The sequence below is a fragment of the Macrotis lagotis genome, chromosome 1, assembly GCF_037893015.1.
Source record: "Macrotis lagotis isolate mMagLag1 chromosome 1, bilby.v1.9.chrom.fasta, whole genome shotgun sequence".
Classification (NCBI taxonomy): domain Eukaryota; kingdom Metazoa; phylum Chordata; class Mammalia; order Peramelemorphia; family Peramelidae; genus Macrotis; species Macrotis lagotis.
The window spans coordinates 50,179,891-50,194,398 of NC_133658.1; the positions used below are offsets into that span (position 1 = coordinate 50,179,891).

General features: G+C 44.7%; 2 protein-coding genes across 2 annotated transcripts in view; one reads left to right on the top strand and one right to left on the bottom strand.

Moving 5' to 3' along the window:
- DBNDD1 (dysbindin domain containing 1) overlaps positions 1 to 5,281 on the top strand; it is a 23,728-nt gene extending 18,447 nt beyond the window's left edge. The window contains exon 4 of the mRNA XM_074200731.1: positions 1,956 to 5,281. Coding sequence (XP_074056832.1) covers positions 1,956 to 2,119 — 164 coding nt within the window. The 3' untranslated portion in view covers positions 2,120 to 5,281. The remainder of the gene's footprint in view (positions 1 to 1,955) is intronic.
- The window catches only part of LOC141497865 (mitochondrial inner membrane m-AAA protease component AFG3L1-like), a 39,657-nt gene continuing 29,737 nt past the window's right edge, over positions 4,589 to 14,508 (bottom strand). The window contains exons 14-17 of the mRNA XM_074200717.1: positions 13,153 to 13,268; positions 12,225 to 12,425; positions 11,945 to 12,139; positions 4,589 to 11,568 (exon numbers count right to left, since the gene is read on the bottom strand). Coding sequence (XP_074056818.1) covers positions 11,350 to 11,568; positions 11,945 to 12,139; positions 12,225 to 12,425; positions 13,153 to 13,268 — 731 coding nt within the window. The 3' untranslated portion in view covers positions 4,589 to 11,349. The remainder of the gene's footprint in view (positions 11,569 to 11,944; positions 12,140 to 12,224; positions 12,426 to 13,152; positions 13,269 to 14,508) is intronic.

A 14,508-nucleotide genomic window follows, 5' to 3' on the forward strand; every position in this document is an offset into this window, starting at 1 on the left:
TGCACCAAATGGGCTAAATTTAAGGTCCTGGGACTTCAAGTTTTAAAATTTAATTTAAAATTTAAAATTTAAAAAATTTAAAAAATTTAAAAATTTAAAATTTTAAAAAAAAAGCACTTGCCAAGAAAGATAAATCATTTTTGCTTCATGGGCTGCAAAAACAAATTTAATTCAATTCATTCTGCAGTTTCTGTAGCTCCTGGGAATAGGTTGGGTATTCTTCAGCAGGTAGTTTCCCCTTATATGCAAGGCTTAGCTTATTACTATCCTATAACCTGGGGTGGCCTTCTTGATTCTAAGAGGAAGGCAGGCCGCCTTGGATCCAAAGGCTTCTGGGTGGTGACTTGGATATTTGCTCTTCCCCCTTCTAGCTCCAAGTTTTCATGTGCCACGTTAGGGCACCAGCACCCACCTCTCCTCCCCCACTCACATATTTCCAAAGCTGACCCTGAACAGCAAGGACTTCCCTGTGGCACCAGCCATGGTCTCCAGCTGCCTTGGAAGCTGTCAGGCCAAGGGGGTGGGGACTGCGGGGAATCCCACAGGGAGAGCAAAAAGAGCAGCCTTTTTTTGTCTCCAGAGAATTCTGTTTCCCTTAGAGCCAGCCCCTTGGCCCAGCCCCCTCCTGCCCCTTGTCTTCCCATCCTCCTCCAAGTCAGAATGAAGTCAAGGAGCTGGCAGCGTTGGCTTCTGCTTACTCAAGCCCACCCGGGGCCTAATTAAAGGCAACAGTCTTGTCAGGAATCAATAATACTAGACAGGGGATCTGAAAAAAGGGATAAACTGCTCCCCATTCTGCATTTCTTGTGGTCCTTGGAAATGTTAAGGAAATGTCCGAGCTCCCCGGTGGATTGGGGGCTGGAAGCAGAGACACAGATAATGACCCAGTCACATAGAGTGTTCGTCTTGGCTGGCAGTTGGGCGTGCCAGGGAGAGCTTTTTCTCAGAAGTGGGCTGCTGGCAGACAGAGCATGGCGTCCTTGACATCCCTCCTCTAGCTCTGGGGAGGGGGCATGGTGGGGGCATAGTTCCATTTCCCCATTCACTTCCAAAACAAACTGCACATAGATCTTTGATTCACACCAAGCCACACACACACACACACACACACACACACACACTTCTCTCGAGGTGTGAAAAAGCTTTTAGCCAGCTGGCTGGGCTGTCAGAAGCAGTTAGCAACGGGGAGGGGAGAACTAGCCCTGGAAACCCCAGGCAGCTCTCCCTTATCCTGGGAGCAGATCAAGCCTTTCGATTGACACAGGCTTTGATTCATCTGGCTTGTGGATGGTATGGTGTGCACATGCACACACACATGCACACACACACACACACACACACATGTGCACACACCTTGCTCACAGCCTAGCAGAATCTGCCTCAATCAGATAGGTAGGTTCAGTTGAATAAATCTGTAAATCCATCCCAGGAAGCTTTGGTGACAAGGGGATGTGTGGCCTTAATGCATGCTTGGCAGCTCTCTCTGGTGCTGCAGGGGTGGGGGTGGGGGGTCCCAAGCCCGTTTCAAGCTCTGGCATCAGCCGCTGCTGAGAAATTCCTGGTTCTACCATCCCTTGACCAAGGAGAGGCTGCAAGCCTTACAATAGCTGGGTATGATTGCCAACCCTTCTTGGATGTATGCGTCTGGCAGGTACACATAGCTGTGTTTGGGTGGTGGGGGCAGGGCCCAGGGGAGGGGGATTTCCTTCTGAGGAAGACCAGTTCTCTAGCAGAGGTCTAGGGTTGTGAGGTCACTCCCCAGGGCAGCTGATTTTTTCCCCTGACCAGCTGCATCAATCATTTCCCATGCCATTGAGGTTGGCCTGATTCCATTAGAATTTGGGCCTTCCAGCAGGCCTGGCGCAACACTGTCGGCACGGACTCGCCTGTGGCCGGTAGCTCTCCAGGACGGGCAGCTCACTCAGTTCTGCTCTGTCCTGTCTTCTCTCCCCCAGGTTTGCACAGCCACCCACTCCCTCGGGCTGGGTATCTGCGCTCCCCCTCCTGGACCCGGACCAAAGCGGAACAGAACCGAGAAAAAAAGCATCTCAGTGACTCTGAGCTGCAGGCTGGGATGGTGGACACTTTTCTCACTATAGAGAGGCCGAAGGAAGACTAGCCTCTTGTCAGCTGCCCGGGGAGCTGCTCTGAGGAGCCGAGATGGGAACGCCCATGCACTAACCACAGGTTCTGGACTATCCGTCATGCTGGTGATAACCTTGACCTGAGACTTTGGCAACACCTGTGGGGACAAGTTAACCACCATGCCATGGTTCCTTCATCTCCACCCCAACTGCTTTGCTTCCTTCAGTCCCGTTCCCAAGTTGTGGAGCTGGCCAGGTCATCTGCCGATGTCCTGGGGTGACAATTCTGGCACTGGAAATACTCCCTGGTCCCTCTGTCCTGAGGCCTGTGCCGGTGGGTGACTGGGTCTTCACAGCTGGAGAGGGAGAGGGCTGACTCTCCCCTGAATTCAGCCTCGCAGGATAGGCAGGCAGAGAAGAGGGAGCCAATGTCTAAAGCGATGGATTCTTCTGGAACAGTAAAGTGCTAGGAGACAAAAGCAAGCTCAGCCGAGGGGCTCCTGCCATCCTTGAGGATAAGCACAGTCTTCTTCCAGTGGCCTTACTCACATCTTCTCTGTGCATTGGATCAAGACCAACATATATTTTCTGTGGCATTCTATTGCTCAGAAGCCAGGACACTCCACCTCTCCCCTGGACAGAGGCTTGGCTCTCATCAGACATCTCCTTGGGGGGACCACCTAGTGGCCCAGCAAAACCACAGCAAAATCTGGAAACGGTCCCCAGTGTTACAGGGAGCCAGTGTGGGAATGGACACTAATGGTGGCCACCTCTCTGACATCTGTGTTTTGGTTGGAGGGACTCAACTTCTTTCTGCTCATCAAATCTTCTGGAAAGTTCCTCCTTTTCAGAACTGGTGCTGTCCAGCTCTAGAATGGTTCTGGAAAAAGCTGAAGAGTAGAAGACAGTTCAAGATGGTAACATCCAATTTACTTGTTTATCTCTAAACTCAATGGGTGGCCTTGAGGTTTCCTTCTTTTTACAAAAGTGGCTCTGAATTCAGAAACTGGAGTGTTTCTATTGGAAGCAAAAGGGAAGCTGCTTTTGTGTTCAAATTCAGGAGGCTGTCTGAGGAATCACTACTTAAGATATCCATACCGATTTGATTCTTGATACACTTTCAGCCACAGGAGACAGAATTGGTGACCAAGCCTCTGTTCTCTCCTTCCACCCATTCTTTCCCCAAAGTCCTTTGTTGGGCAAGAGAGCAGAGCCCCACATCAGTTTTGTCACCCAGACCCTTTATGACCTCTGGGCTGGGCTTTCCCTCAGTCACCTGAAGACTGAGGGAACTCTGGCCTATTTCCTACCTTGCTCAGAACACCAAAAAAAGCCAAAACTGCCTAAGGAACCACGGCACCTCCCTTAAGCTATTAAGGTGGGGGAAGGAAAAGAGGCTCACGAGTTGCTCCCCTTTCCCTCCCCCATGCCCTTCTTATAAGGGGTTACTTTTCATGTTCCAATAACATGGTTTTCCTTTTCCACATCATCTCCAGTTAACCTCATGTAAACACATCACACCCTCAAGCAGCTCTGAGCCTGTGGCTGCCGATCACATCTCCACAGTCCTTTGTTCATCCAGATGCTATGTCTGGCATGATGTCGTAAAAGGACACTGAAAGGAAGCAGGGACTCCTTTTTTCAGCGGTGGCATCTGGGCCTGCCCAAAGGAGGGCCTTTACAAATGACAACTTCTTGCTGACTGAGATGTAGGAAACCAAGGGAGATCTATTAAGTTCTTTGGGTCATCTCTTCTAATCAGAGGCCTCCGGCGAAGCTGCTTGCTGGCGATCAGCCCTCGCGATGTTTAAATTCCATTGTATGAATGGCCCAGAACCAGCGTCATAGATTGATACCAAGGATGATGTCCTATCAAAGAATGGTTTCAGAACAGGATCCAAACTCCCTTTTTCACTGGAAAAATTGTGGAGATCTTTTGACCATTTTCCTTTCTCTATTTAAGCTCCTGATATGGATACAAAATAGGTTCTTCCAACAGAGATGGAATCAAATAACGCTGAGTCAGATCTCTGAATGTCTACTATTTAAAGGCAATATGCTAAGAACTATGGGAGTAACAAGGAAGAATGAGCTATGGTATCCTGGCATCTTGGATATGCCAGGGACAGAAGGCTTGGGGAGTGATTCCCTGATTTCAGGGGCTGTTAACCAAGTCCCTTCTCAAATGCTTGGTAGTGCTGGCAGGTCGCCAGTTGGCAGATGGACTGACACCCCTCACTCAAACTGACATGAACACGCCACTGGAGGTTTCTGGCTTTGTTCAGCCAGCTGGAATACTCACGCTTGTGTTTTGCTCTTCCCTTATATTTAGCAAGCTCAGATACTTACAAATCAAGAATCTGTTAAGATGAAAACTGTCCACTTTGACAAATATGCTATCAGGCCTCTCGTATTCTTTGTAATCAGTTTCCCCCCAAAAGCAGTCCTATTAGAAACTGGAAAAAATTACTTCTCTAAATTATAGAAGGACCAATTCCTGGGGTGACCTTTGTGCATTTTCTTCCTCAACCTGTTCTACCACTGGGACACCAGTGCAGCCAAGTTATCATGCCAGTGGGTCAAGGTACTGAGCAATATACTTGCCCAACATAATAAAAATAAATTTCTCACCTTGTTTTGCTTTTTAAACTTTATCACATGAAGGCAGCTAGAGGACCACATGACACATCATCGGCTCATCTGTGACCTGTCCCTCTCGTGTATTGTACTCATTAGTTCATGTAGCAGCTTTCTATAGTGTCATTTGAACAAAATGGTTATTAAAACCTAATCCCCTTCATTTTAAAGTGTCTTCTTGGTTCCTAACTTCTCAGTGGACATCACAGAGGAGTATTTGGGGCAGGATTAAACATGAACAATAGCTGAGGGAAGGCAGCTGCGGTGAGGTCAGCTCAAGCTGCCTGCAGTGGAGGTTGAGGAGGTGCCACTCCCCTGGAGCAGAAACGTTGCCTTTAGGATAGCCACAGGCTTTCAATCATTTCCCAAACTGCCAAACAGCACTGGAGTCCAAACAGGCTTATCTGGGTTATGTTCCAGGGAAGATTGGCCTCAATTTTCAAGCCCAGAATGATGGGGGATTTTGAGAAAAAAAATTTAAAATCTTATTCCCATGAACCTCACTAAGCGACTTAGATAATGGATGAGGCAGGAGCACCCTTCTAGGACAGTTCTCTTTCTGTTGGATGACTGTGACTGAAAAGAGTTTCAGGGTCCAAGATAGCTGACTATAGCCAAAGACTACAGCAATATATGTAGGTCAGGTCTGAAAGGAGAGAACTGAGACAAAGATCTGTTTAAAAGACCAAAAATCTACTTCTGTTTTAGTTTCTCATTTATTTACTTATTTATGTTTTTTTTGCAAGGCAAATAGGGTTAAGTGGCTTGCCCAAGGCCACACAGCTAGGTTAATTATTAAGTGTCTCTGAGACCAGATTTGAATCCAGGTACTCCTGACTCCAGGGCCGGTGCTTTATCCACTGCACCACCTAGCCGCCCCTAGTTCCTCATTTAATTCAAGTGAAAATTCAGTGTGGGACAGGAGACAGCCTGCTCATACTATAATCTCAGTTCCTGGCTTTGGTGCTGGAGACTGGCTCATACAGAATTCTCCTGGTGCTTAAAGCTCCTCAACAAATGGCCAAAAGGGAGGATTCAAGTTCATCTTCCTACAAAGGGGTGAGGAAAGGGGTCTATGGACTTGTTCTTTTAAAACATCCTGAGAAAGCATCCATGACACAAGAATGGGATAAGATACCCCCCCCCCCAAGTAAGCGCACCCCTGTACAATAGTACTGTTTCCTGTTTTGGTAGTGGGATGAAGGAAAGATGGTGTTAAAAAACTTCTATTACATTAATCTGGCTGACAACAGACAAAATAACCTGGTTTTTAATCTAACCCAAATTAGCAGCTCACAGGCCAAACCAGAGAGGAGAAATGACCTCCAGCCTTGAATTGTAGAAATTATTTCAACAGGTTTTTTTTCTTTATCACCACTGCACTAGTTTATGCTCATATTTGCTTTCACTCTCAAACTGCTCAATTCAGAAGAAACAAAACAGAAATATTCAATTACATTTGAGTATTCCATGTTTATTGTGTTTTCATTAACTTGTTGGTAGTTTGCTTCATGGTCTCCCATTTTATTTGGTGGAATGCTATTTAAAAGGCCATCGCCAATAGCTGAAGTGTTAGGTCATACAATATAAAGTATCATTTCATAGGGAACAAGGATTAGAATAAGTAATCCTAACCTATTCCCTTCCTCCCTCTGCCTTTAACAACACATGCAAAAATAAATGAGGGGTTCCCCAAACAGAAACATGAGAATTTTAGTTAGCTAATTGTTTATGAAAAAGAATGCTCCAGATGCAAAGAATGTCATGTTCTTTTTGGTGGGATGAGAGGAAGATATACAACAAAAAGGTGAGGAAAAATAAGAAACTAAGACTGGGAATGACAAGCAGCAAAAGCAGGAAATATTGTCATTTCATGCAGAACCCAAATAAAGGGCCATGACCTTGAACATGTGTAATCTGAGTCTGATGTGCCCCATGAGGACCTTGAAAAGGGAGGTGATCTAGAGGATGAGGAAGAACCTTGGCATTTGGTAGCTGATGTTAACAGTACCAGTGAGGCTGGGAAGTGGAGAAGACAATGTAGCAGTGAGCTCACAGGCCTGCAGCTGGGAGGCATTATCTAGTCCAGCCCCTGCCTTTCAAAGATGAAGAGACAGGGAAGTGATTGTGTCCAAGGTCATTCAATGTGGCAAACACTGTAAAGGATGACCATGGTCTGTGTCAAGAATGAGAGAAGTGAATCCAAGAACTGGAACCCCATGAGTGACATAGGATATGCTGAGTTTAAAACATGGAAGGAGACTCGTCCAAGATGACGTAAAGTGCAAGAGTGAGAATGAGGTGTTGTGTTGCCCACCACAATGGGCAGAAAAGAAGAAATGTCAAGCTTATACAAGTCTTGGAGCTCCCCCAGACAGAAAGGGTCTGGGGCCATTACCTAGCTGTTAAAGTTCATCACTGGTGCATAAGAAAGAATTACATAAATGTTTTTTGTTCAGCATGATTCTGCTGTTCTCTTAGCCAAGATGGGTGATAATCTTGTCCCTAGCAATAGGAGACTTTCCCCTAAATAAATGAGAAAGGACAGAAGCATCAGTGACTAACATTCCCTTATTTAGAGAATCCACAGAACATAAGACTGTGAGTCTCAGAACAACTGAAGCAGAGGAAGATTTTCTGCCACAGACTTAACCCATGGGTTCAGGGTCAAAGTCAGGATCTGGAGCATAAACCTTTTCAAAGGAATGAATGGAAAGAACATGAAAGTTCCTTAGCCTCAAGGAGATTGGCCTTCCAGTCTTCCCCAAATCGTAGCATTAAATTCCCAGCCAAGTGAAACAGCCACATTGTTTTCTGACCCAACTATATTTTTTGTTCATATCTCCAGAGCTTAGCATAGTGTCTGAGACAGAGTAAATAATTAATAAATGCTTGCTGATTGAAATGATCAGGTATCACATTTAGTCTCTGTAGCTGAGAGATATATCCCAAGAAGCAGGAGGGCAGGCAGGGAACCTAAGAAAATTTTCCCCTGGAATCTGTTGCTGAACTGGAGTAAAAACCCAGGAGGCGAGCTGCTTTAAGTGTAGAAACGCTGCAATGGTTGCCCCATTGCAGAAAATGCAATGTTCCTTACAACCACTGCTAATTCATGAACTTCCCTAAATCTCTTCCAATGAGGTAGATCACTATAAGGATCATCAGTCCTTTCCAAACAAGCTATCTATCTAGCCAAAGTCATACAACAGGTGTCACCTGGCTTTCTCTGTCCAGGGTGCTTTTCTAGAGGAAGGAGAATCTATCCCACCTGCTGCAAGTCATTCCCACTGAAATGTCAAACTGACTAATCTACATGTAATGAGACTTGAGTCAATGCTAATTCTGAGAAGTGGGTGTGGATTTGTCTTAAGGGAGAATCTAGCATCCTCATTTAAAACAACAAACAAAACCTACAGTGTCACTCTATGGCAAACAACTAGTCTACCCCTTCCTGCTGCTCCCCTCCCACCAATTTCATTTGATGAAAGAATACCCAATGACCCTTGCTTGTGAGGCTATTTTAGACACATGGAGCAGTCCTATTTTCTAGTAAAACCCTAATTTCAGAAAGTTTCCCTCCCTAAAATGATGTGTGTTGGTTAACCAGCACCAAGGAGGATGAAGGCAGGAATGACCCTGATCTAAGACTTCTTGGGGGACACAGGGCTATTTTTTTTGTTTTGCTTTTTTTCTGCCCCTCTTTCAAAGATCTAAGTAAATCAGCCTTCCCTAAGAGGCAGCTTAACAGAGCATGTGAGATAAAGTGCCCAAGACTCTGGGATGATCTAGGAGGCAGTGAGCACTTTGATAAAGCAGAAGGGGAGAGGAAGGGGCAGAAAAGATGGGCTCAGAACAGGGCCAGGGTGGCAGTCTCTCTGGCCAAAGGAAAGAACAGAATGGGGAGCCAGATAGATCACACCCTGACAGTGAAATCAGCTGTTCACAGTTTAAAGCAGAAAAGGACAGAGTAGGTGGTACTCCCAATAAGAGTGCCCAACATGAGATAAAATAAGCTCTTAAAAGCCAGTTCTAATTTCAAATGGACTGAAGCTATCATTCTACAAATCCAGCCAAGCTTTTGTGGAGAAAGAAAAAGACCCAATAACATATGTTTCACCAACAAATTAAGTTTCTCATGTAGATTCCAGGTTGGAAATTCAGAATTGAGAGGTCCTATTTGCCTAGATATCTGGCAAATGGAGCTTCAAAGGCCAGAGGCTCCCATGGAACTTGCCACTGCTAATTCTCTAGGGGCTGGCAAGTGAGGGGAGGGGGATAATCAGACCACACCTGATCCTAAGGTTAGAGCCGGTCTACAGAGAAGAGACTAGTTGAGAGTTACAAAGGCAGAAAGTGGCAGAGCCTGGATTAGAACCCAGATCCTTGAAAACCAAATCCAGTGCTCTTTCCATTATACCAGGATGCTTCTTTACATATCTTTCAAAGAAATCTTTTGGGAAAAATTTACAACAAAAATTTTCTAGCTGTTCTCAAATACAGATTTTCCCTAGTCTAACTGTAACCAGCCAAAGCTGAGAAAACCCTAGAACTGAAGCTGACCAACACATGAATGTATGGCATAACATACCACAGGCCCCACCAACCTGCTAATGCAGCAAGCTGGATCCAGCTAGGTTTCCCAAAGAAGCTCATTCAGAAGTTCTTGATTGTTGAGGAGGATAAAAACTGGAATGGGATACCAAGGAAGTCACTGGCCCTCTTTTCCTAACAACAGGAGGAAAGATTATTTCTTCTGAATGATGTGGGCTTTCATTAATTGGAAAGCAAGAAGTTAAATCATGATCAGTCTCTCAAGACTGTCTCAAATTTCTCCAATTTTGTTGAGAATCTTGCATACTTCTAGGGCACCAGTGTCTATATGCTTTAAAAAATTCTTTGAAAGTTTTTTTTTTATTAAAACTTTTAATTCCATGGCAATAGGTTTGGAAAGAAAGGCTAAGGGAGGAACTCTTCACTCAAAAAATGGGATTTTCCTAGCCCCAACCCACCCCAATCCTGGCCACCATCTATGGTTTAACAGATTCTAATCAGGACAAAATACTCCTAACAGCTTTACTCTACAATGGTTTCCCACTCTGCCTTTCAAAGAGAAAATGGAGAAAAATTATTAGCCTTTCAACTCAAGATCTCACAAAAGAACTAGATCAAGGACCAATTCAGCATGAGAAAAAATTAATTAGCTGCAGTGCTTGATGCTCTCAAAAGAAATGAAGACAGTAGCAGGAATAAGAAGGGGTGAGAATAAGTAATCCCGTAAGTCAAACGGTCTTGGCAGGAGATTCCATTCAGTTCCACTTCATTAGGGAACCCCAACCTGGATGCCATGAATAGCAGAGCACAAGACCTTGTGGGAAAAGTGTCCCAGGCAGGGGTCTGGCTGGGTGAGCGACCCCAGAAGGCAAACCCTAGCTGCTAGTACAATAAGATTCATAGAGCTAGTTTGAGACTGCCACGGAAGGTTGACCAAATCCAGTAAATGGTACGCTGGAGGGAAACCTACCCAGACTTCTTGGAGGAAGTCGAAATGGTTCTTTAAAAATCTGACCTGTGCTCCTCATCTTCAGATCAGCAGTCATGGCAGGACGCTAGTGACTAGGAGCTTGGACAATCCAAGATCAATGGCTGAGTCCATTGTCTTCCATCCCCAACACACCACTGCTCCTCACAATCTATAATCTCAGGTCTGGCTGGAGTTAGTTTTATTCTAGCAATAAAAGAGGCTTTTTGCAAAACCTAAACATTTCCTGTCAAATAGCTTAAACTGTCTTCTAATTAAAATACTTTTTCCTACTTGGGATCTCTGAGGTTGGGCAATAATTTCCTTTCCCTCTTAGATACTGAAACTTTAGCCCACATTTAAAAGTCTAGCTGAAGGACAAGTGAGGGGGTTTTAATTGCTAAGGTATATTGAAAAATCCTCTTTTCCAAAGATTTGTTTTATGATTTAACCACTAATTTTGGTTATGTATGGGGGGGGAGAGAAGAAACATTCTTTCCCTTCTCCTAATCCCTAGGTCTATTCTTTTCTAACTCCTGTTCCTTTAGGAGATGGAAAGTCCATCTTCCAAATGAGAGTTGCAGCTTATTAAAAATCACCTCTTTTGGGGCAGCTAGGTGGCGCAGTGGATAAAGCACTGGCCTTGGAGTCAGTTCAAATCTGGGTTCAAATCCGGTCTCAGATACTTAATAAGTACCTAGCTGTGTAGCCTTGGGCAAGCCACTTAACTCCATTTGCCTTGCAAAAACCTAAAAATAATCAGCTCTTTCCTCCTCTGTGCTTCTAGTCTAGCCTCACCCTTCTGACCCATTCTCCTTTTAAGGATGACAGCTAAGATCTGCTCAAATGCTGGGCATTTTCTTCAACTACCTCTCTGGCTAGAAGTTTCAGGAATGAAGAATCCTGGTTTGTTCCAAAGAGCCCTTCTCTCAAACAGCCATTGGTAGTTATAATGTGCTTTAATTTACTTTCCAGTGATTCTGGCAGTTGCTTTCCAAGACTTTCCCGTAGATAAGTTGAGGTGCTGGAGGTCCCAGACCCAGAGGTAGAATGAGGAGAGTGGGGACACCCCCAAAAGCACAAGAGACATGCTCAGAGGCCTCCACTGGTTTACACAGTACTTTCCTGGACTTGTTTTTCTGTGCTTTCTTTTGTCCGTTCTTGGTTCCAGTCCTTCAGGCCTTCTGGAAGGGAAGTATCCTCCTCCAGGCTTCCTGTGCCCTCCACAAATTCTTCATAAGTAGACTTCTCTCCAAAAGGCCGAGGGCCCAGCAATTCAACCATATCCGCTTTCTCAAGTACTTCCTTCTCCAGCAGACGCTTTCCCACCTACAAAAATCAGAAACCAAACTGGTAAAGTGAAGTGCACAACCAAACCACCAGACTCTCACCTCTCTCCCCAAAAGATGGAGAAGGCAATTTCTAAGCATCCCATACTGGAGGGATTATGCTGCCAAGCTTCCAGGGTCCTAGAGCCTAGCCCTCTCCATTGACTTGCCCAGAATCACGATCTAGGAAGTGGCTGAGGCCAGATTCAACCTTAGGGCTTCCTGATGCCAAGAAGTCAAAGCTGCATCAGACATTTTGATTGGAACTAACCAGCTGGCATCATCAAAGTGTGGTGGGAGTGACAATATCACCATTCTGGATCTGGCACGTGAGTCTTCTCTGCCCCCACTGTGCCCTGATTTAGTCTCTTATTTACCTTTTCCACTTTGTCCCGACACTGGGTCAGCAATTCCAAAGTTCTGGAATAGGCAGAATTGATCAGGTGGCGTACTTCCTCATCAATGAGCTGGGCAGTTGCTTCACTATACGGCTTCTCCACCAGGGCTTCCCCTTGCCGGGGTAAATCAAATGAAACTTGGCCCAGTTTCTCACTCATGCCAAACTGGACAATCTAAATGGGAGCAGCAGAAGAGGGAGAGTAAGGTTGCTGTCTGAGATCCCATTTATCGGTTCTCCGTGGCTCAAGGGGCTGTTACCTGTGCATATGCACTCTGTGTCACTTTCCTCAGGTCATCCTGAGCCCCTGTTGTGATGCGACCAAAGAACAGCTGCTCAGCCACTCTCCCTCCTAACATCATACACATTCGATCAAAGAGTTGCTCCCGTGTGTAGAGGTACTGTTCCTTGGGCAGGTACTGAGCATAGCCAAGCCCCTTTCCTCGGGGGATGATGGACACCTGGAAGGCATATCACAACTAAGGCAGACTGGTGATGTGGCCAATGGCCGTGTTAAATTGCTGAGTGTGATCAATATAAACATATGAATCATATGACAAAAACAGATGTCTTAAGTCCTTAGAAAAGTATAAGGGAATGTATGAATTCTCTCCATATCAACAAGGAGTGAGTCTGATATATCACGAGTTTAATAACCTGCCAGGGGGTTGAATTTTCCCTACAAGTTAAGGACCATGCCTTTCACAATGATGTCTTAGTAAAGCACTTAAATGAAGACATCAGGTTTGTGATCAATAATTTTAGATATTGCAGGGCCTTCCCTAGGCTAGGTAGCTTTTTACAACCAATATCCCAACTCTCCTGCCATCTGATCCAAAACATTCTATAGGGAAAAAGACAGCAGGGATAATACATCTTTTCTATTACTTAAGACACTAGAATGGAGTCCGGTCCCACCTCAGAAACTACTGAGTTATGTGATCCTGGTCAGTGAATTAACCTCTCAGGGACTCAGGAGTCTCATCATAAAATGTGGATAATGTGGGATGGTAAATCTTGGGTAGAACAAAGAGATATCATGATCTCACCTTTGTTGAGATCACAGCATTGTAGTGAGGATCAAGTGAGTTAAAATAGGTAAGGTGCTTTGCAAACCTACAAGGGCTATGTTAGTGATGATTATTCCATTAATTAGATTGCCCTGGGCTGAGTCCAAAGCATACTGACCTTCAGTAAGGGATCAGCATGTTCCAAGAACCAACCCACCACAGCATGGCCAGCTTCATGATAGGCTACAGTCGTCTTCTCACTGGGCTGGAGAACCTGAGTCTTCTTCTCAAGGCCTAAGGGAAGTGTGGGGCAGGGAAAAGAAACACATTCAAGTCCAACCTGTAGATGCATCTGCAGAGTTGGGGCACCATTTATCTCTCCTATTCCAAATAGAGCAGGGCAGGAATCGACAAAGAAAACCTTCCTAATATCCTTGATGAACTTAATACTTCTATTCTGTTCATTCTCTATGATATTCTTCAAGACCCAAATCAGACAAATCCTCATTTCCATACTAATTCTCTTTTAACAAAAGGAAAAAATCAGAAGTTTTGGCTTAAAAGTGAAAGTGGCAAGAAATAATTTCTCTTTTTATAAAGAAACCCTGTCTACCTAATTTTGAAAAAAGGTGAGATCACAGCATCTCTTTGTTCCACCCAAGATTTCCCATCCCACATTTTCCATACTTGCCACTTTCTAATCCCTTCAAACCAGAGGTTGTCACTGTCCATTTATACATGGTGCCCTACTTTAAAGAGCTATGACTCAGGGCTAACTGGGACTTGCTGTAAAGAGGCCACGGAATGACAATGTAATCTATTACTGGAACATAGTTATGCCACAAAAGTAATATTGGAATTAATAGATAGGAAAAGAGGAGATTGGAAAGAGGTTCCTTGTAACTAACTTACAGGAAGGTGGGTAGACCAGAGAGAGAAAGCAAAGGGTAAAAAATATGGTTTAATATATTGTATAACCAATGATTATATCCACTAGAGAAAAGCATGGCTTTTCTATTTATAGTGATAAATTTATTAGAGCTGCCGAGATACGCAATTAAGAAGTTTGAAAATGAACAACCTCTAGCTCTCGTATCTGTATTATGGAGGGCTCCTCTTAAAGATATTCTGACTCCAACCCCTTAATTCTACTCTCCCCACCACCCCCACCTTCTGTCAGAAGAGAAAAAGAAAGTTTGTCTGTCCCTTTGCTTCTGCTTCCCTTCCCAAGGGGAAATTTCTCTCGCTTTACCTATTTTTGATTTCAGTTCTGCAGACTAATCCATCTGTTCCAAACCCTGATTATGCATCATGGCCCTGGATGACACTCCCCAGAGCCCACTGCTTCCCATACCCCAGAGAAGCCATAACTAAGTATCATGCTGCCCAGATTGCAGATACAGCCCCTGAGAGTTCCTGAATGTAACATGTCCACTGCCCATCTCTGGTGTGGTCAGAGGAAGAAAAAGAGGCCACCGGATTCCAGCAAGAGATGAGCATGAATATTTTGGCCTAATCTTCAAGAAGTCCTGGA